Source organism: Dreissena polymorpha, chromosome 2 (assembly GCF_020536995.1).
Source record: "Dreissena polymorpha isolate Duluth1 chromosome 2, UMN_Dpol_1.0, whole genome shotgun sequence".
Classification (NCBI taxonomy): Eukaryota; Metazoa; Mollusca; class Bivalvia; order Myida; family Dreissenidae; genus Dreissena; species Dreissena polymorpha.
The window spans coordinates 85,322,712-85,345,938 of record NC_068356.1 but is presented as its reverse complement, the minus strand read 5'-3'; the positions used below and the strand labels follow the sequence as shown (position 1 = coordinate 85,345,938).

The window sequence follows — 23,227 nt, the reverse complement described above, 5'->3', positions numbered from 1 at the left end:
GTCCAATATGTATATTGCAAGAGTCTCACTTTGTGTTTGTCCATAATTACACTGATTTATACAATAATTTATATTGACATATTTCAAGAGTCTACAAAAAATCATTGTCACAATTAAGTAGCATAAACTCCGTTATCTAGATTAGAATGTAGAATTAAAATGTAAGTATTTTTTGTTGATAGTCCTTTAGTATTTAACTTTTTTTTAGAAAATTTCTGACTCTGCTGATAAAATTGTGACATTCAAAGATAGAGTAGTGGTATTTTATCATTGTTTATTTTGACACCGGAAGTAGGTATACCGTCCCGCACGAACAACAACTCTGTCAACTCGGAATTACGAAAATCCGGATTTTTTCCCCAAGTCAACAGTGCTCTCCATATTCGAGATTTTAACGGGACCAATCAAGTTCACGTAGGGTGTCTTAAGCGAGCATATTTAGTCAATATAGCTTATATATATATATATATATATATATATATATATATATATATATATATATATATATATATATATATCATTTAGGTTTCCAAATGCAGCGTGGCTGTACTATCCTGAGTACAGCAACGATTTTTTAATGTAAACGTGGAATCTTAATTTGAACAGGTTAATAATGTGCACCCGATTTAGTTGATTAAAATCAATGTTCCGTATGGATACACAGTAGATCAGTAATTGTTAATTGTGAGTTCAATAAAATTAACTCTTTCCAAATTATCGAGTGCTTTATACTTGCATTGTCCTTCCTGACTAAGATTTTGCAGTCACACTGCTATACATTTTGTTTCGGTACTCATGATTTGATTATCTATTTTATAGAAATCTGAGCTTACCGATTTATTTCAAGTATGCATTCGCAGGAAGAATCCTTTGTAACAATATTTACGGAATGTGTCTTTTTGAATAATGTTTAATTAGCTTTAAACTCGTGTAGTTATACTTGCCATTATTAGGACATATCATAGAAGTAACGAATGCGCCCGTCTGTGAACTTTCAGATAACAAGATTCTGAGTAATATTTCGCTATATAAGTGCTAATCAACTATTTATCCCACTGATCGTGACCACTTTTCACTCATATTGGTCATTATGGCACAAGGTAAAAGTCCCTAACACATTGCTACATGCCAAATGTGACAAAACTTGTCTTTCAAATTTGTATTTGTCTGCTAATACATGTATTGTAACGATGACAATGTGTCGGCTATTCTACGTTGAAAAGGGCGGCCTTTTTGGTAGTGTTTGACATTTAGACAATAACACACGGCAGAGCTGGGCCGGGCGTCTATAATTGGCCCGCTGCCGACATAACGGCCCGAGGGCCTTTGGCCCTAGGGCCATTATTCGGCAAGGGTCGATTGTAGACGCCCGGCCCAGCTCTGTCGTGTGTTTTCGTTTATATCACATATCATACTATTTAGGTCGTTCACGAAAATTTATACAAAAACAGCTTTCCGTACTTTTATTTTATTATGCCACGACAGCGCATTTACGTTGGAGACGCTGACATGATATTTTAAAGTGTTATCGGATACCCATCCGATAACAGTTTTAAGCTCCGCCCATCAATATCCGTTTTAAAACTCCGCCCATATTTGGTTTACTCAATGATTTTTTTTAAGCGTTCCATGTTTTAGCCCCGCCCATTCTGAGAACTACTTTTTTGTAGGCGTGGTATGTCGCTTCTTTGATTTAAATGGAAACAAACAGCGATTCATATTTTATTCAGAAGTTAGAACATTAATAAACAATAAGTTTTTTTTTAAACAAAACTAACACTTTATTAAGTATATATCTATAGGGAAATATAAATTAAATGAGAATTAATAAATGGAAAAAAAATAAACAAATACAAATGTGCACCGCTAGCCTACCATTCATTGGCTGCAGATGAACACAATTTAAAACAGTAATGATAAACATTTAAAACGTAACACAAATATTCTTAACACGTTTTAAATAAAATATGACAGATTTGATCAAGTTAAAGAAGAATTTATGACAAATATTCACTAAACCTCTCGTCTAAGATTATATAAAAAAAATTAACTAATACTTTACAAATGCTTTCCTTTTTTGTGTCATTCTTATAAAAAGCAAGGCAAACAGGTGAATAGCATACACAATGAATTAACATTGACAAAGTAAAATAATTAATACTTGATTGAGATGCTTTGCTAATGCCTGCCATGCCTAATAATACATGACAATTTAAATTTTTAAGTGTCTGAAATCAAACTTTCACAAAAAAAAATGATTCTATCTCCACAACCAAACAGGAAATTTGTGTGGTCAACCTGAAAATAAAATAAAGATTCCTTTAGAAAAAAAAACATCAAACATTCATTGCATAACTGCTTTAACTCTTTCAGTGCTGGAACCGAATTTTGAAGGCCTTTGCAAACAGTTTGGATCCAGATGAGACGCCACAAAACGTGGCGTCTCATCTGGATCCAAACTGTTTGCTATTCTGATAGTAATCTTTGAAAAAAATGAAGAAAATGCTTATTTTACAAATTCAGCAGACGACATTTTAGCAGACGACAAATTTCCCAGCATGCAAAGGGTTAAAAATAAAAATCCAGATATATAATTTGTATTAAAATTGAAACTTTATAAATATAGTGACATATAGATTTATAACATGTTCAGATAAAACAATTACATAAATACTCTCAAAAATAAATTTGTCGACAAAAAAGTATTACCTTTCCGACAAATTAATTAGATGGGTTGATGTGAAGCTGTGCCGGGATGCAGTTGAGGGGGGGGGGGAATATCTCGAGTTGGTTGAGAGGCAGAGAAAGACTCGGACAAGTGCAACTGACGAGGGTAGAACTGTGCCGCCAAGAATTTTGGTAGATATCATCACCCATGGAATGTGTGGTCGCAACTTTCTGCCATTAAAAGAAAAACATTTCATATTATAATAAAATAAAACAAATCCAACAGGAGATAACATTTCAAAATAGAATGTTTTAATAAAATTTTTATGGCACAACTTGAACAAATTACAACTTTAATAGACACAATATTATTAATACAAAATGAAAATGTATAAACTCCACTTTATATAAAAATAATTAAGAATTACTTTTAACTTAAAATATTTTTATTATGGACTCAGGGCTTTTTTTGCTTATTAAAAGTATATGTGTTTGTTTTCCTAATTTGAGAAATTTGCGACTCAAATTTTTCACAATTTAAAGAAGTTCGGGACTCAAATTTTCACAATTTAAAAAAAGTTTGCAACTCATTTTTTCACAATGTTGATCTGTGGGCGACACAATTTTGAACAGTTTTCGACACATGTTTTCAAAAAAGTTGCACAGCGCGCAACTCATTTGTTCACAGTTTTCAACAGTGAATTTTTTTATGAACAGTGCTTGACTCAATTTGTTCACAATTTTGAACAGTGTGCAACTCATTTTTTAAAATTGTTAACAGTGCGCGACTCATTTTTCCACCATGTTGGATAAACAGTGCGCGACTCCTTTTTTTCCAAATTTTGAACAGTGAGCGACTCATTTTTACAAATTTTGAACAATGCGCAACTCATGTGTTTTCACAATTTGAAGAGTTTGTGACTTATTTTTTTGTAATTTTGAATGAACAGTGCCCCACAAAATTGTCCCCCATTTTTGAACAGTGCGCAAATGAATATTCCAAATTTTGTACAGCGCGTGACATGATTTTTTCACAATTTTGAACAGTGCGCAACTCATTTTTCCACAATTTTAAATAAATGAAAGTGCATGACTTATTTTTTTGCAAAAATTTGAACAGTGAGCAACTCATTTTACAAATTTTGTACAGCGCGTGACTCATTTTTTTCAAAATTTAATTTATGAAAAGTGTGCGACTCATTTTTCCACAATTTTGAAATCATAATGAACAGTGGGCAACTAATGTTTCCCACAATTTTGAACAGTGCGCGACTCATTTTTTCAAATTTTGGTACAGTGCGTGTCTCATTTTTTCACAATTTCGAACAGTGCGCAACTCATTTTTCCACAATTTTGAATAAACAGTTCCCGACAGTAGAACAACTGGCACTGATCATTGGTTCATCAGCATGAGAATGGGTGTAAAAAAATGGCACAAATAATGAAACATGTGTGTTTAAGCATGCATGCAATGAAACTTACCAACCACTCGGCTAGGAAACATATGGTGCAGAAGCTGCGGGATTCAGCATGCTCTCCCACTGATATTATGCAGATCAGTGGTCAAACTGGCAGTCAACTTATGTTGGGATTTCCCAATTGTGAAGATATTAACCTCAGCAATCTCCAAACACAAACATGTTCATTTATTGTCAGTCAAACAGCAATTAATCCATCATGTCACCCTGACAGTCTCAAAACACGATGCAAAACCAAAGCATTTTCGTTTCGTATAACACACAGCTGGTAACGTCGCTGAATATTGCAAAAAAGCAGCTTCATTATGAAGTTCCAGCGACTCGAAATACACGTTCCCCACCCACTTTGATTTCGCACGTGAAGGCCTGTTTTTTGGGGAAAACTGTGAACATCTCACAACTAAACGTATAAATACGGAGATGGACAAGTTGAAAAATAAATCACTCTTATCACTTGCAAATTGCACACTACGTTAAAATCCCGTTCCATTTGATTATTGTATTTATTGTTTGAAATTTTCACTCTACACATTCGCTTTGAAAATAGCGGTTGGTGTGTACTCTTGAAAGTACATGTCGAATGTGTTATTGTACAAAATATTGGTATTGTGTTTTTAGTGCAGAAATTGTTCTTTTAAGTTTCGATTTCTCGCTTTAGTTTTTGTATTATGTGCGTTTAAATTTGATTGATTGTTGCTTACTTTCGAACTATTTTTTTATGTGTAAATATATATGCATAGAGGCAAGCGGATGTAATCAGGTTGCTACTAATTTGCATATTTATCAATGAATTTAGCGGTTGTTTGTTTTTGTTTGTTTTGTGAATATTTTCTTATTTACTTTAAAATGTGGCATAATAAATAGAATATATGGTTGGTGACTTTTGATATCATGTGATATAAGAATCGTCCGATATGGCGTGTGAAAAGGCTCGGCAAGCCTCGCCTTTTCCTACGCCATATCAGACTCGTCTTATATCACATGATATCAAAAGTCACCAACCATATATTCTCTATTTCATTCAACTGATAACGCAGTTTATGACGTACCTCATGTGACGTCATTTCAATGACGAAACTACCTAGACTCTCTGGATTTTAGGACAACAGAAAATCGGACTTGGAAGTTGAAGTGTTTTATTTAACAGTTAAATATTTTGTTAAGCATCGAACGATAAGTGTGTGTTTTTACGATGGATTAATATAATATTATGAATGTGAATAACAGTGTTGGGATATAAAACTGGAATGAAACTGGTGAGACTGCATTTTCGATTTCGTTAAAATGTCGACTCGAATAACGCGATGTTTTGTTGAACAATTGATGGATTATGTCTAGTCTAAATTTAAGATACGCGTCAGTGAATGGTTCTTTAACTGTTTGAAGGAAATCGATGTTGAATTAAAAGGGTAATTTCTTTGATGAATACGTCCTTCCTTTGTCAGTCGATCAAAGAATGTCTATCCTCAAAGAATTGCCTGCTTACATCCAGTCCTTTTAAATGGAAAAAATGGATGGCGATGAAGAAATGTGTCCAGAATTTACTTCTTCATGGAAGCAAATTAAATTTTACGAAAATAAACATGGTAATAACACAACTTCGGTGAGTAGAACAATAACCAGTAGATGATGTTTTACTTCTTTATGGCTAAGACTGAATGTGGACGCCATATTTTTCAGTATTAGCCGCGCGATTCCATTCTTTTCTGATATGAAAAATCGGCCCTAGGGCTGATATAATTTATATTCGCCCGCTAGATACGAATAACGGCCCGCACGCGACGTCATTGTGTTACTATTTATAGTAACGATATGTGATATATGACGATAAAGTACACATGTTAATTCCATAATAACAGGAACAAGGCTTGCATATATTATGTTTACTTTGAAACATGTAGGAGAAGGCTTGCGGAAAGTTTGCGTCTACGGACAGACAAACGCACCGGCAGACAGAAATATTTACAAACACTTGGAAAGGAGAAGATGCGTGGCTTCGTATCAGGGAGTGGGTATGATACTAAGACCTTAATTTGAAGGCGCTCTGTTAGATAATTAATCAAAATGTGTTGTTTCGCGTCTTCAGTTTCACATCCTTTAAGAGTATATTCAATGTATATATCATCCCAGTAGGGTGTTTTCAACCAGACTACACATACGTAATATGTAAGTGGCAAGCTATTAAACACATCATATTTAAAATGTGTGTATAAGATGCTAGTTATTAACATCTTGAAAAATACGCGAGGATATAGCCGATACATGTATGTATTTACATGTCTAAAATGTTATAGTTATGTTGGAAACAGTACACTATGAACTAATTTAAGTGTAATTCATAATCGTCCTTGTTCTGTTACTGTCTGCTTTGAATAGCTATGAGGTTAATACTAATTGACGCGTACATTTTGTTGATTTATCTGGACAGAGTGTGAAAGTTGGGTTGATTTTCAAAGCTGTTTCAGCCAAGAATGCTTTTCATAAACTATGCATAGCAATCATCCTAGATTTAATCGTGTAAGTAAATTATTAGTAGTTGGGGACATGAATGTATGGTCCCAATGTTTTCAGATGTATATTTGTCCTATTTACCTGCCTAATGACTCTACACGCACTAATTGTTAACGCAATAATTGAATACTTATTCCGATTGTATGCATCAAAAACAGCAGTTTTTGAAGATTACTGTTCATGCAATACATACAAATATGTACATGTCCTTGTGCACATATGTAATGCCTCGTCTAATATGTTCGATATGTTACCATTACTTCACGTCCTGTATACACTGGCTCAATCTCTTGTAGAGGCGAATGCAAACCGAACCGATCTAACTGCCGGTGCTGTAGCTATGCACAACACTTGGGTAATTAGTAAATGTACACATCTGCTCTTTCTATTTAAATACGACAGCTATTTATCATATGAAACGCGAATTTGACCTTAATTATGATTAACACAGTCTTGAGAAGTTGATTTCGTAGCATATATACAACATATGTTTAATGGTGGCAATGTATTTTTGTTATGATTTTGAAATATATATTTTTAAAATGTGTACAAGTCAGTAATGTGTTGTTAGCTTTCGCAATTAAAAAATGAATAACGTTTGTGTTTGTTTTGTATGTTATTACATGCGAATACACCAAATGATTAATTTAGGAACAGTTGTAACTCATTACAATAAGGTCATCAGACAGAAGCGCAATGTACATTGAGGCGGCCAACATAATAATTATAATTTGGAGAATAGGCACATTGTGTCAACACAAAGGAAAGGTTCTTTCTTGTAACAAAGATGTAAAACTTATATACATAATTATATAATCAAATGATGAGTAAAACTCAATTGATGCTTCACTTTGTTTACACAGAATTTAACATTCCTAAAAATAAAAATAAATCAGCCCAACGTGTGTCCATATGCAAATGTTCATAAAAATATACATGTGGTGAGTTTGTTTGTCTTAAATCAAAAGCATTGTTTGTTAGAACATATAGAGAATTCTATGGTTATCAAGGTGCATTTTGAGATTGTGCTATAAGAACAAAACAATAATAGAAGGTATTCAATTTAAAATAAATGCGTTTTATTTATGAATACAACATGCAAACTTTAATGTCTCAATAGTTTTCCTGAATTAAAAGAATGCATGAATATAATAACTTAATCAATTTAGATGAACTTAACGCACATGTCGCCGGAAATATGCGCAGTTTATCGATACCTTGTGTGTCTACAAATTGAAATATGTTTGATTGAATTCCTTATATCTTAAACAGTTATGCAATACAAATGCGCAAATCGTTTCAAATGATCTTCTAACCGATGAGAAATAAATAACAAACTGACAAAACACTGAATAACGAAAATACTACAACGTTTTGTAATTTAATTTGCATTAAGTATTTGCATATGATTGCTAAATTCGTTTCGGTGGATTGCCAATCATTAGACCTCATTGTAATTACAGGTGCATTGCATTATTATACTCTCTGTGACAATAGAGATATTTGTCTAACGTGGATTAATTATTATTTACGATTGTTCTTACACCAATGCAGTTCAATATCATGTTACATAGTAAAAGTTTTAATAGCGCAAATCACGCAAAACGAGTACACAATAGGATCGATCAATACAGCGATCTTAAATATTACTTTTTGAAGTTTAGCATTAAGCATGACTTTATTTTACGTTATCTCACATTAATAAGCAATTAAAGAAATTAGATTGAACGACATAACACAGAAATATCTGTAAAGTCAGATATTTTGAGGATATGTGAAATAAAAGCTCACAGGTATCGAGAGGACATCGGATTTAACATGTGAATTGGTATATATAGTAAATATATCAGATTTGTATGCATACGTTTTAGTTAATTATATTGATAAATGATTCAATTTGCATTTAGTCTAATTAAAAAATAAAATTCCGAATATTAAAAATATAATAACCAAGATGTCTATTGTGCACGATTTAGATTTATTATATTAGGAGTATTAGTAGTATTTGTATTAGTATTATTATAATAATTAGTAGTAGTAGTAGCAGTAGTAGTAGTAGAAGTAGTAGTCGTAGTGTCAGTAGTAGTAGTAGAAGTAGTAGTCGTAGTAGTAGTAGCAGAAGTAGTAGTAGTAGTAGTAGTAGTAGTAGTAGTAGTAGTAGTAGTAGTAGTAGTAGTAGTAGTAGTAGTAGTAGTAGTAGTAGTAGGAGTAGGAATAGTAGTAGTAGTAGTAGTAGTAGTTGTTGTTGTAGTAGTAGTAGTAGTACTAGTAGTAGAGAGAGAGATACATATATATATATATATATAGAGAGAGAGAGAGAGAAAAAAGAGGAGAGAGAGATAGCATATATATATTTATATCGATATATATATATAATATAATATATATGTATATAATATATCTTATATATATATATTTATTTAGAGAGAGATAGAGAGAGAGCGAGGAGAGAGAGAAGAGAGAGAAGAGAGAGAGAGAGAGAGCCGAGAAAGAGAGAGAGAGAGAGAGAGAGAGAGAGGACAGAGCGAGAGGAGAGAGATTAAGAGAGATTGACATAGAAGAGAAGAGAGAAGAGAGAGAGAGAGAGATTGAGCGAGAGAGAGAGAGACGAGAGAGAGAGAAGAGAGAAGAGAAAGGAGAGAGCGAGAGAGAGAGAGAGAGAGAGAGAGATCCGTTTTTTATATACGGCATTAAGCTATAAACCCACAGCATAGTGATTAACACGTATACTATAATGATGCACACATCATTTTGCACACACTCTGGCATGACAAGCTCTTAATATGTAATAATTTATATTATTATAACCAACATAATTTCCATTAAAGATATTGCCAAAAAAACGAAGATGGTCATAGCGTTTCATCGGTATCCGTTTCATAAGAGCTCTGCCATCCCTAACACAGCTTCATCATAGCTTCATGATAATAAACATCACTATCCTTATAACCATCATTATAATATTACATGCATATTTATCATCGTCACCGTCATTATCACGATGAAAATCTTAATCGCCACCATCATCAACAGAATCATTATAATATATAAACATCTGTGGTCTTATTAAACATACCAAACCTAAAAAGTATACAATATTACTTTTCCAAATGCTTGGACCAATGTTACTGATATTTGTGTTTTACAGGTGATACTCAAGCCACACGTGTTTCTTATTCTGACCGTCAATTTCCTTCTGACTAAAACATTATGGCGGGTATAGCCGATGTGTTCACTGAGTCGGAAAGGACGAACTGGCTGAAAGCTTGGCTGGCAATTGATATTGCAAAGTCTGGCCTAGAGAAATTTGTTGAGACCGAGGCTACAACTCTACACGGAAACATATACAATGCTATCTTGTCAAGTGGCGCCGTCGCGTGTGTTGACTGTCACACAGCCAACTTGCTGAAATGCCCTTCACGAGGAATATGCAATAAACGAGGAGCACAAAGTCAATGCACATCTATGCATGACTCGCCGTTAAAACAACCACGACCATGTTCTGCAAACGTTTGTAATAGAGTCCGTGATGAAATTGAAAACCAACATAAATTTTCCAACCCTTCTTGGAAAAACACATCGGCGAATCATTGGTCATCAAGTCCTTGGCACATAGCCAAGGCGTATTTTCCTCCTGACGGTTATACTGAAACTAGTTCGGTACAAGATACGGACTTCAACGGAATCATAAGTTTCATGATGAACTGCAAACACTTCAATAACACGTTTTCGTTCCCCATCGCTCCGGGAAAACCACATCCGCCATGCCTTTTAACAAAGGTAAATATATAGTTGTCATGTTAAATTAAACTTATTATTAAGTCCCCCAAGAATAGTATATTAAAATGTAACCTTCCGTCTGTGCGTTGGTCCGTCCAGTCAAGTTGCTAATGTTTACTGATAACAACGGTATTTTCTGGACACTTGTATATATGTGCAATGAGGAAGCAACCCATGCTTTTGTTTGGTATTGTAAGGCCAATGCGGCTCTAACTTCAGGCGTCTTCATTGGGCAAATGTATTTTTGTAACACTTCTATCAGAGTGTGTATAAAGCATATGGATACATACAACACGCGTTATGTGTTTTAATTTGTTTTGAGTGTGTTAAACGCAGTGTTTGTAAATGAAGTTAAACAATATATGTATTGGTATTAATGTTTTTTGTTTAAGCATATTATATTGTCGTAAAAACGTATTGAAGCATAATCTTTTATAAATAACCGCAATGAATATATATATTCGAGTATGTTAGTTCATGCTTCTTTTGGCATGCCGTATTTAAGCGATTATCTTTACAAAATAGCTATATTTCCCCAGGCAATACTTTACCTCGAATATTTTATTTAGGCGCGAGAATTTTGCAGAACAGTACGCCATTCGTCTACGTTCAAGGTTACAGACACAGATCTCCATGACATTTTCATAACACTGATTAGCCTACTGACTGATACACAATGTCTAGCCCACGACGTTGATGCGCGGGAGGCTGTGAGGAAATTAGCAAAGGTATTGAATAGAAAACTGCAAATACAGTCCGTCTATGTTTGTGCGTTCAATAAACTTTGCAAGTAGTATTATGTATTGCATAAACAGTGATTAATTTAGTATGTGTGTTGCGATTATTTTATAATTGGTTCTTACAGATAAATGTATTGTTAATACAGACTTAAATAAATTGTATCTGAAATTGATCCCTCATATACGAGCTTTGTAACAAACCGGTGTGCAATAAAACCGTTTTGCAATAAATGTATTGCAAAACGGATAGAAGGGTCTTATTGCAATTTGATTTTTTACAACAACCCAATTGGAAATAAAGCCGTTTTGCAATAAAATCATTATTTATTTGCAATAATTTTCTTGCAAAACGGGTTGGAATGTCTTATTGCAATGTGAAAATTTTATATCAACCCGTTTGCAATAAACCCGTTTTGCAATAAAATCATCACTCTTGTATTAATTTATTCAAATGAATTGGAAGAGTTTAAAATGAGTTTCAAGTGTTGTATTTAAATAAACTTGTTTAAAAAAATAGACAAAGGTGTACGTTTAGACTTAAATTTTAAAATACATGGAAGGTGGTAAATTTCGAGATTTGATAAGATAAAACAACACAGAATGTGTATCCAAAGTGATTTCAAACAATTTAGTACTAAAGTTAAGATAATGCAAAAATGCGATAATTTTTGGAAAAACGTGTTGAATTGTCTTATTGCAATGTACATTTTGTGTAACAACCGGTTTCGAAATAAAATCATCACATATATACTAATTGTTTCATTTTGATTTGAAACGGCATAAAAGAAGCTTCAAATGTCGTCCCTAAGGTAAATATGATAAAACAAGGCTGAATGTATATATATGATGTGAATTTCACCAATTTGGGAATAAAGTGCAGAATACCCAGAAGTGCATAATTGTATTGCAAAACGGGTTGCAGTGTCTTATTGCAATGTGCATTTTATAACAACCCTCTTTGCCACTCGTTTTGCAATATACTCATTATATATGAACTTATTGATTCAAATTGATTTGAAACGCTGAAAAAATATTCAAATGTCGTATTTAAAGAGTTTGTATATAATGAGACAGAGGTGTAAGATTTGACCAAAAATTAACAGACATTTAAAGTGACCAATTTCATGAGTAAATGTGATAAACAAACACGGAATGTATATAAACAATGATCTTGAATATTTCATGATTAAGCGAATTTAACCCAGAAATCCAATAATTCTATTGCAAAACGGGTTGCAGTGCCTTATTGCCATGTAAAAAAAGAAATAACAGCCCGTTTTGCAATAAACTCGTTTGCACTAATCCATTACACATGTACTAATTGATTGGAAACTTGTCAAAGAAAGTCTCAAATATTGTTTATAAGTATTTTTTTTAAATAAGACAGAGGTGTACGATTCGACCAACAAATACAAGGCAGTTAAGTGATAAATTTCATGAGTAAATGTGATACAACAACACAGAGTTGGTAAAGAAAGTGATTTCAAACATTGTAATACTTAATTGAAGAAAACCTAAAAATGCGATAATTTTATTGCACAACGGTTGTAGTGTCTTATTGCAATTAGGAATGTTCATAACAACCCGCTTTGCAATAAACCCGTTTTGCAATAAAATAATTACACTTGTCTTAATTAATTCAAATGAACTGGAAACATACAAAACAAAATGTGAAATCTCGTATTGAAATAATAGTATGTCAATGTATAGGTAATAAATATCAACCAATGTTGATCTTAAGTAAAGATTGTTTGTAATAATCCGTTTCGCAATAAAATCATCACATTACTAATTGTTTCAAATTGATTTTAAACGGTATAAAGGAAGTATCAAATGTCGTCCTCAAGGAAAATTTGATAAAACAACAAATGATGTATATATAACGCGATTTTCACGTATTTGGCAATTTAGTTAAGAAAACCCACAAATGCACAATTTTATTGAAAAACGGGTTGTAATACAATTTGCACATTGTAATAAGACACTCCAACCCGTTTTGTTATAACATTATTGCAAATAAATGTGCGGTAATTGTATTGCAAAACGGGTTTATTTGCAAAACGAGTTGTTGTAAAAAAATCGAATTGCAATAAGACACTCCAAACCGTTTTGCAATAAATTTATTGCAAAACAGATTTATTGCACAACGGGTTGTTACAGAGCATATAGATGTTTGATACTGTAAATCGACCTAGTTTACACGGATGGTATCATTCGTTGATTGCCACTTGTGATGTAACTTTGGTTGAAGTGTGACCTAACAACGCGATTTACATGACGTATGTGTTAGCTTAATTAAGTTGTATATAATAGTATATATGTATCAATATTTATGGAACATAATACATGAAACATTGTATTTGTTCCGAGCACAATTTTTTTTTCTGTCTAGCTACAATCCAACGTTCTGAAGCTTACAACGGAGGAAATTATTAACTATGAGAACTTTTGTAAAGGTATGTATGGCTTCAGATTGCACTGTAAGACGGCATATAATTGAATCAAAGTCATATTTGTAACATTCTGTAAAACTTGATCACTTTCACAATATTTATTGCATCTTCAACAGCACTATATTTATGTAAATGCTAATATGTCTGTCCACTATTTTGCTATGGGCGCGTCCATTAACGATATTTTTATGTTAAGTTTATCTAGCTAGGCAAAGTATTAATTGCAATAGTACTACATACAATTCGAGTTCAGCGCGAATTTAGTGTGAATTATATATACATTGTTAGTGGTGTCAATGTTTAAATTGTATCAACGAGATAATAACTGCTCAGGTTCATAGTCCATTAGAATCAACTATCAATAATAAATATTTATATTTAAATTTAGAGTCAAGACCTGTTCTTATCGATAACATACACATAGAGATTATCATAAAAAAGTATATTACATTTCCGCTCAGCTGTGTATGTTCGTCTTAATCTTAACATGATAAGATAAACCGTCCAGTGGCTAAAATGAATGATTTAAAAATATCTGATGACTTCACGTAATAGGTCAGATTCAGAACACTATATCAAGCAATTTATGTGTATAAATACATACTATGCTCTCTTAAGAACTTCGGCGACGTGTTATGGCATACTACAATTACACATCTAGCCATGTGCCTCTTTCAAACCTGGAACATAGTCTTGACAAGCAAATAACAGATATAAACGCAACACCCAACATACACCGAATTTAAATTGAAATTAAAGGGAAACGCGTAAAAATCATTTTCCTAGCAGAGTTGTCGTTCGTGCCTCAACATGCATCTCTGAAACATAGGGATCCGGCACAGTGTTGGGATTGCATAAAAATATATTATATGTAATATATGATTTTTTTCTAGAATTGTTTTTGTTTTTTATGCAATCCCAACACTGTGCCTGGTCCCTATGTGTTTTCCAAAATGGGTTTTAAGACACAAAACATTAATTATATACACACATCAACGCTGTAACATTATTAAATTACTCAGGATTGGAACAAGGTATCTTAGCAAAATAAATAGATAAATGGTTACGGTTTAAAGGAACAAAATGAAGATTTGGCTTGTCGCACTGACACTGCTTTTGACAGTTGCTGGGTGTGTATAACTTTTCTTATATTTTATGGACATTATAGAGTGCAATCCAAATGGCAGTAATAATACTTGAACGCGGTACGTATTTATAAAATGTTAACGTCACTAGGTTCTGAGAAGTCGTACTATAGGGTGCATATACTCTGTATTTCACGCTCTCTTATCAATGAACATTTAACTTTAAATGGGCCATTTTTATATAAGATCGGGAAAAATCGAGTCATAATTTCCGACCATGGCTAATATTAAACAAGATCACGAATTGTGCTAATGAGCATGCCTTTGGCTGTATTATCGCAAAGATAGTTTGTTGATGTGGTTCATATGTTACTATAATTGTCATGTAATATAAAATATAAACAATATTGTATCGGAAAACCTTGTATTGTAATGCTGCAGCGCGATACTTTTTATTTTCGGAATCAGTTAGTTTTGTGTAAAAGTATATTTATATAAATGAGAAAAGATTAAAAAAAACATCACTTAACATGATTACGACGAGATTACGTCACGTCCTTAAACCTATATTCATGTTGTTGTGTGTTTGTATTTGAGACATAGGGCGTGGTGCAAAGGTTGAATGGTTCAACTTTGACGGAGAGTCAATATGGAACAAAATTGAACAAGATCAAAAGCTATGCGATGCAGAAGAAGGTATTCGATTAGTGTGTGTATATGTTAACACTAGTACACTGTATAATATCCATCTTCTGTCGTAAATATTGGAAAGAAAGTTCAAAATTCAGTTTTCTAAATTTACATTCAAAGTGAGCTATATTTGCCATAAAGCTAGCTTATCTGTATGGTTGCGTCTATTATTGTGAACAAATTTCCAAAACATTAACCCGAGTAAGGATTTATCTTACAGAGGAGTTAGTTCTTAACATGAACACTGTTACCCTGGTGACGAGAACTCAGTGGCATGCCCTATCCTCCAAAGAAGATGCACAATATATGACGATGCCAGTGAGCCACGTGTTCATACACCATACGGTGATGAGTGAGTGCGTCTCGCAAAGAGAAGGCGCCATAGAGATGCGCAAAATACAACATCTTCATCAGGATATAAATAGTAATTGTTCATGTTATATCATACGATCTCATTTGATCATATGCTATTCCCAAACTGCCTTCTATGGGTGCTCAGAACAATAAAGTGATGTCTTTGTGTATGTACGTACGTATGTACGTAATACGTAAGTTTGTCATTATGTTCGGATTGTTGTCAAGACAATAATCTAGCTTTATAGTGTCTCACGTATTAAGGCTTAAAACATAAACGTTATGAGAGTCAGGCGTCATGTGGATGACAAAGTACCACGCTGATATTTTTGCTTAGGTGATTTTATATAATGTTGCGTCATTGATATACTTTTTATATACAACATTTAAAAAAGAACACCTTTAAGTTGAAATGTTTCAAACACTCAACACGTTTCTTACAACTTGATTCTTTTTTTCAGGATGGGCCGATATCGGTTACAACTTTGTGATCGGACAGGACGGTAGTGTGTACATGGGTCGAGGGTGGGATCGGGTCGGGGCCCACACATTGGGCTGGAATAATAAATCCATTTCATTTGCATTCACGGGAAACTTTACGGAAAAACAGCCCACTGACGACGCCTTGAAAGCTCTTGATGCTGCGCTTGTCCTTGGTGTGAAACTCGGTAAACTCACGCCCGACTTTAAGCTGCACGGTCACAGGGACGCAAGGCCTACGGAGAGCCCAGGGCAGAAGCTGTACGATCTGATTCGTAAACATGAACACTATGAGCCTATTGGACCGAACATTGTTACTTTCTCGCCGAAATCTCGTGTATGACATTTTAATATATGTCAACTTTTTGTATCGTTGTCTTTCACTTTTTTGTTTATTGACAGTATGTGTTCTTTGTTATTATTAATGTTTGCCTGATATATAAACACATGTTAATACTGTATTGTAGATGGATCTTTATCCCTCTCTTCCACAATAAATGTATATTTTGTAAATGTAAATTTTATTTCATGACATTAGCTGTATGTGTTCGTTAATTATACCATAGAAATGTGAAATATGTATTTCATAGTAGTTTGTTATACCACTGCTATCTTAAGAGTCAAGTTGCTTTTTGCTAGTAACCAAGTATGTGTCGATAATAGTAGAGTAATATTCTCGTTATCTATTTAACTATAGTATGTGTATGTAATTGATTTTGACATTAATAATTATTTTGCAGATGGCATACAGTTTTGATCGAGTAGAATAATTTGCATCGGATTTATTTGTTTATGTGGTGAAACTGTTCTGTAAAGTTATAAAATATGCAATACATTTGAATATCATATAAACATGCCTATCTTTTATTGTTTTGTACAACTATAGTACAAGTAAATTTCAGAAATGACATTGGTTATGATTGCAATTAAGATTTTGTACGCTTCAAAATTTGTATATAAACGGTAACTGTATCGTTTTCATGCATGCATCATTATGATTATAGAGTTTACACAGATATCATAGTTATTACAACATTGTATTGATATATTGTACTTATGTTTTTAATCACCCTATGATATGTAATATTAGACCTTCATGTGAGTATGATGCAATTCTTAAGAATGAAATTCTTTATAAATATAAAGTAATGTACATATACACACCATATATGAACATACTCTACATGTATAAGCAAATTTTGTTAATACTCCGATATGATTATTACATCATGACATGTATTTAAGCACTAATGTCACCAAATTGAAAATATATGTAGATATAACATCATGTTTGTTGAACAAGGATCATAAAGGTCTATTTCAATTAAGTATATGTATATGTATTTGTTGAATTTGTCTTCTTTATATCTTATTTATAAAGGCAACTCTTAAAGCGTGTCATCTCGAAAATCAACTGTACCTGTACATGTAATTTATATAATTTTCGATGTTTGAAATTTATTGAATGAGTCGAAAATTACCTTCCCTTCAGTATGAATTTGCCGCTAGAGGCGCTCTAGAAGTACGAGGTTTTCGTGCATGGTTAAAACGTGGTCAGTTTTCGTCATTCAGCTTTGGGAATTCGCACGGTATACATGTTATTTTTTAAAATAATGTGTTAATATTTCATATTATGGAAATTATATATGAAATTGAATAATTGATATATGTATTGAACTAAATTTACATAGAATGTCACTGTATGATGACTGTTAGAAAGATTGTATTATGTGATGTATGTTTGCTATATAGGCAAAGGAGGGATGTTAGGGAAATAAAAATAATTCATCGGAAATCCAATTCCTTGTTGAACGATATTAAAATCATCCTCAACTCATAAGCACTTTAAACATGTGAGCAAGATAGACTTTTTGTTGACTTTTTAACGAAATTCGAACAAAAAATAGTTCAAAGAGGGCGTAGCTTACAAATGATTTTATATTGCTGAAAAGCATGATAATCTCAAATGTGGGCTGCTGGGGGAGGGGGGGGGGCTTAAACTTGTGGAAAAGGGCGGTGTCGATACTTGTTGTCGGTCAAGGGTATAATAACACTGAAAAATATTTATTCAGTGTCTCAAATGCATTTGTGCCCTAGTGGCATAATAACAACGATACTCTACCACCACCAACACATTTTCGTTTATTTTTAATGTTTTTACTCACCGTATATTTACATTTTAACATAGTTTAACATGGTAATTAAGCTTCAATAATGACCACTCAGAGAAACGACGTACGACCCGTAAAAACGCCATAAAGTTTGCCGATACGACAATAATGACACACGATAGGACAATCGTGAAGTTCGGCACCCTTTCTGTCGGTCTGACGGGTATATTTGTCGTACGTTCGCTTTGGCGTGTTGGCACAAATCTGGCCAGACGCATACACATTATGCCATATGCACATTCTTGAGAAAAGGGCAATATTATAAGCTTTGAAATCTTTATGGCGGCTTTTTTCCAGACAGACACATTCATCTTTAAGTGATAACACATCTGCTGTAAGATTCATTATGAATATGGGGTGTATACAGTCAGAATAATTAAATTGAGTAACTATTGGAATTTTGCGAATATTGTTTTGCCCAACGAGGCAAGAATCGTTTAATGGATAAAACTGCTTATTTCTACACGTTGTATAAACCGCATTTTATTAAATGGCCCAATCTCTAACATAGAAACAATGGAACATTAAACTAAAAAAGAGGATGTCTTCATCAAACCACGATTCCCGGAGAATTCCCGCTTCTCCTATAGTAATGAAGGGCCACGTGCGTCCCTTCGCTGACCGTGTAATACCCGGAGCCTAGGCTATCGAAGCACATTGCCTCGCCTTGAAGTTCAATGCCATACGGTATCAGTACCGGAGTTGACGTCAAATACGCGTAATAATCTCCGTCGGGGATGTATCAGTAGTAGATATGTAAGTACGTCTTCACTAAAACATGAAAGGAGGTTTAACGTAATGTACTGAAATGTAATGTTATTCAAAATGATTTCAATTCGCATATTGCATCTAATAATTCCAAATATTTACACATTCTGAATGTTACATGTATTTCATAAATTAAACTTTGTCTCAGAGTGTACGTGATTTTGAACCACGTTATTAATTGGGCATTCTTATTATGAAGCATTACTTAATATATGAAAAAGGTTATATAAATTCGGTTTGCACTTTGAATATGTACTTTAAATGAATAATCAACGTGGTGTTAAGCAATTTATAAGAAATAGCAAACATTAGGAATTATTCAGTCGTTTCGCGTTTGTAACGCTTTTAAATTTTATCAGTTACAAATGATTATTATTAATGAACGAAACAGTCTTTCAATTAATAATATGAGTCATCACAATAAGTGTCATTTCGACCCTTGATGAACAGTGTTCTTTTTTTGAATATGTGACACATATTTAGAACATGTCATTTTGAAAATCTGTGAACAAGAACTTTTAAGTTTTCTGCAATTATGTACGATTTTCTAGGCCACTTTTCCGTACTAAAATGTTATGCTACCAATGCGCTCTCTACTTAATGACTTTAATTTCTATAAATATATTAAACCCTATTTATGTTCACCTCACGTCCATTAGGCGAGATATCCCCTCTCACGGGACCCACAATCCATGACGTAATGTTGAAGAACACGACCTCGTCGACCAGCACGCGGTGGTGCAAGCCCCAGGCGTTGCTAGGGAGACGGACGAACTTGGGGTGCTTGTACCCGCCCAATGGCAACAAGACCTACTAGGTAAAAAAAGAAATGTACTTCGACGTACAATATGTACGTCGAAGTACATTTTTGTGTACTTCGACGTAAAAAAATTGTACTTCGAGGTACAGTTTTTACCGACCCTTGAGTGTTAGCCAATCAGAAGACGCCTTGTAAAAAATGGAGGCCTCCATACTATCATTCGGTTCTGGAAAAAAACCAACTGTTTGCAAACGGTTTTAGTCCAATAAACTAATGTCAGTCATAGAGAACATGAGAAATTATTCTTTATATCGGGTTCCTTTACTTATCGGTAATGTCATAGTGGTTTTCAATTGAAATAATGCTCTATTTTACGAAATTCCCCTTCGTCCGAAAATTCCATCCGAAATAGACGAGTGTTTTGAATGTCTGTTCAGAAAATTTGTACGTAGAAGTACAAACATGTACGTCGAAGTACAAATTGTACTTCGGGGTACAAATATATACTTCGAGTGTATTTCATGTTTGTACTTTGAAGTACAATTGTTGTACTTCGAAGTACATTTTGTACTTCGAAGAACAAATTTATGTTTACCTAAAAGGCTTCATAGACTTTCGACCCAAATGGAACGCCATACCGCCCACGTTTGATACAATGTAGACCTTCGCGTTGTTTGCTACCGTGAGCGTTTCGCAGTCGTTGTGGTCCCAACTTGGATTCGAGAAAAGAAGCATATACATGATAAACTTAAAAAATGTTGTTCACTGATACGTGCAAGGAACTACATGTATTACTGTAAAATGGCAATGTCCAACAATATGCCCGCAATATGTCATGCAACGCTAAAATACAGTTCTCATTTCATACTATGAGGTCAGGTTAATTAAGAAAGGAATACTTTTCATGTTTTCGTTTTTAATCGGCTTATGAACATCTATTTGTGAATCGCGTATACTAAATATTGCTTATAAGCCTGTAATCAACGTTGTATCAAAATAATAATGAAAAGGGCCATTGTTTTATTTAAAATTCCATCGTATATTGCCGAATACACTAAGACAACACATCGATGTATTTCATTCCATTTTTATCAGTACCATTTAATTATTTGTAGATTATTATAGGTATTGTCCTCATTGGCTAAAAAATATCGCGCGTTGAAATTTGAAGTTTTACCTAAACTCAAGTATCGATTCAAGCTGAACGTGTATCTTACCACCGGTGGCATGGGTCAAATCGTCGTCGGGCTCGCGTATCTTGCAGATGTTGTTCGCGTCCCCGCCGGCATTGCCACCGGAATCGGCGATGCAGTGACCTGCAGTGCCGTTACACGGTCCGCAGGCGATGCCCTCCCAGCCCTGCGCATACGCACCGTCGATCTCAATAGTCATGTGTATGTCGCCGGTAACAGCGCTGTTCAACACCAATTGTTTCTGTTTTTTAGCCGCGCTCTGTATAAAGGGATTTAATGCATGCGCGTAAAGTGTCATCCCAGATTAGCCTGTGAAGTCAATACAGGCTTATCAGTGACGACACTTTCTGCTTGTATGATATGTTTTGCTTAAAGGAGGACTGTCGTTGACAAAAATCCAGTTAAGGCTAATCTCGGACGACACTTAACGCACATGCATTAAACCCTCTTTTTACAGAGCGAGGCTCATTAAATTTTGTTGAAGATCATCTGTGTTTAAAGAGCATAATAATAAACGTACCCGGTAACATAAAACACTCTAACTACTCCAGAACACCGGCTAGGCAATTCAAAATCAATTAACAAGAACAAGTCGGCTATTATGTTACCATTCTGTTTGATCAATTGCAGAATACGGCTATTATTTTGCATAATTGTTGCCGTCACTTATTTCTCTACTGGTGTTGCACTGGAACTGATAGATCAAGTTAAGTATCTTAAAATAAGCTGCTGAAACCATATGGGAAATGCAAAGGTAGACAAAACGTCTTCACTTTGCATAGTTACATTTCCTTGGCAAAAGTTTTATTTCATTGTTTTATCAAGGTAAACAAAGGTTTGCATGCTATGGTTATTGCAAAGTAGATTAAAAAGAACATACATGAGTTGAGTAAAACAGATTTGTAGCAGAAACGACTGCATGGGTCTACGGTAGTGACTGAATGTTTGCTCTCCGTCCGTGTGTACGTAAGTCCGCAAAACAAGATATTTCGCTAAATCGAGATGCACTCGATTTGTAAAAAACGACTGCATGCGTCTACTTTAGGTCTTCATTCCGTCCGTGCGCCCCAAAGTCGGAAAAACAGAATCTTTCGCTTAATCGCCTAATCGCATTGCACTGAATGTCTAGGGCAGTTTGATGGCCATGAAGACTCTTCAACGGTCAGGCGGTTTCTCTAAAAAAGTTCTCATTGATATCGAAGGAGGAAATGTTTACGGTGTGAAGTAAGCATAAATGCGGATTCTGTTCACAAGAAGTTCGCAGTTTCCTCACAGATAATAAAGTAACATACAGTATAAATCCAAGATGCAAAATGTTGGTTTAACCGATTGAATCTATACCTTATTGCAAAAATCCTTCTCTTTCCGACGGAATCATTGTGCGTGTATAATACATCCGGGTGAATTCTACTTGCGCATAAAACGGACGTTTCTGTTATCTCGGTGCCATTTAGACGAACGACTATTGTTCCTTGCTGGAACGCTGGGGCTTAAATTAAAGATGTACGTTTCTTAAAGATGTACGTTTCCGTCAAAAGCTTTTTTAACTGTATTTGTCACGTTTGCAAAACGCCGTTTTAGACTTTTTTTTTATATATCTTTTAACACGAAAACAAACATTTTTATTATCAAAGTACTTAATTGGCACTGTGTACATGTACACTGTTTGAAGGAAAGGCTCAATCGCCAAGAAACCACTACAGCATATTAAACATGAGTTCTTACCTGTTATCGATATGCCTTTAGACATAACCACATGAACACATCCCAAAGTCCCCAGGACTACGTTGATGTCCATCCTTATCAGCTGACTAGTGGACATTTTATCGTTTTTTTAATGTACTAACGTGTTCAAGTACATTCATTACTGCTCGCCTATGGAATTCACAACATATATTATCTTGAAGCTTACGTCCATGTTAAGACCCGTGCGAATGTTGCCATATTTACGGCCACCTAATTAATAATGATAATAAAAGAGTCACTAACCAAACTGAGCTTCATCGGTCCGATTGGGACAAAGCAATACCTTCCGGATGTGAACGAACGGTGTCGTAGAATAATACCGCTCATGGAACGAGCATGACCGGAAGGCAA

At 34.2% G+C, this 23,227-nt stretch overlaps 2 protein-coding genes and 1 long non-coding RNA gene across 3 annotated transcripts in view; 1 reads left to right on the top strand and 2 right to left on the bottom strand.

Annotated features, from left to right (window-relative positions):
* LOC127867909 (uncharacterized) overlaps positions 1 to 17,994 on the top strand; it is a 94,126-nt gene extending 76,132 nt beyond the window's left edge. The window contains exons 2-7 of the mRNA XM_052409413.1: positions 9,805 to 10,436; positions 11,006 to 11,164; positions 13,569 to 13,632; positions 15,312 to 15,410; positions 15,625 to 15,828; positions 16,220 to 17,994. Of these exons, the coding sequence (XP_052265373.1) occupies positions 9,867 to 10,436; positions 11,006 to 11,164; positions 13,569 to 13,632; positions 15,312 to 15,410; positions 15,625 to 15,828; positions 16,220 to 16,581 (1,458 nt within the window). The 5' untranslated portion in view covers positions 9,805 to 9,866 and the 3' untranslated portion in view covers positions 16,582 to 17,994. The remainder of the gene's footprint in view (positions 1 to 9,804; positions 10,437 to 11,005; positions 11,165 to 13,568; positions 13,633 to 15,311; positions 15,411 to 15,624; positions 15,829 to 16,219) is intronic.
* On the bottom strand, positions 1,710 to 4,428 carry LOC127867911 (uncharacterized). Its single transcript, XR_008043796.1, has 3 exons — positions 4,150 to 4,428; positions 2,710 to 2,898; positions 1,710 to 2,298 (listed from the first exon to the last, which is right to left on the bottom strand). It is a non-coding gene; the product is annotated as an uncharacterized LOC127867911 (long non-coding RNA).
* A 2,259-nt stretch (positions 17,995 to 20,253) lies between the features above and the next one.
* LOC127869876 (uncharacterized) lies at positions 20,254 to 22,952 on the bottom strand. Its single transcript, XM_052412532.1, has 4 exons — positions 22,856 to 22,952; positions 22,472 to 22,619; positions 21,155 to 21,351; positions 20,254 to 20,649 (listed from the first exon to the last, which is right to left on the bottom strand). Exons 1-4 carry the CDS (start codon positions 22,950 to 22,952, stop codon positions 20,615 to 20,617), a joined length of 477 nt encoding a protein of 158 aa, XP_052268492.1. The 3' UTR covers positions 20,254 to 20,614.
* Positions 22,953 to 23,227: the final 275 nt, after the last annotated feature.

Excerpts from the sequence above, each read along its gene's own strand:
- LOC127869876 (XM_052412532.1), bottom strand. The coding sequence starts at position 22,952 with ATGTCCACTAGTCAGCTGATAAGGATGGACATCAACGTAGTCCTGGGG. Across the intron at positions 22,620-22,855 it reads TAAAGGCATATCGATAACAG|CCCCAGCGTTCCAGCAAGGA; the intron begins GTAAGAACTCAT and ends CTTTAATTTAAG. Across the intron at positions 20,650-21,154 it reads TTTGACCCATGCCACCGGTG|TTGGGACCACAACGACTGCG; the intron begins GTAAGATACACG and ends CTCGAATCCAAG.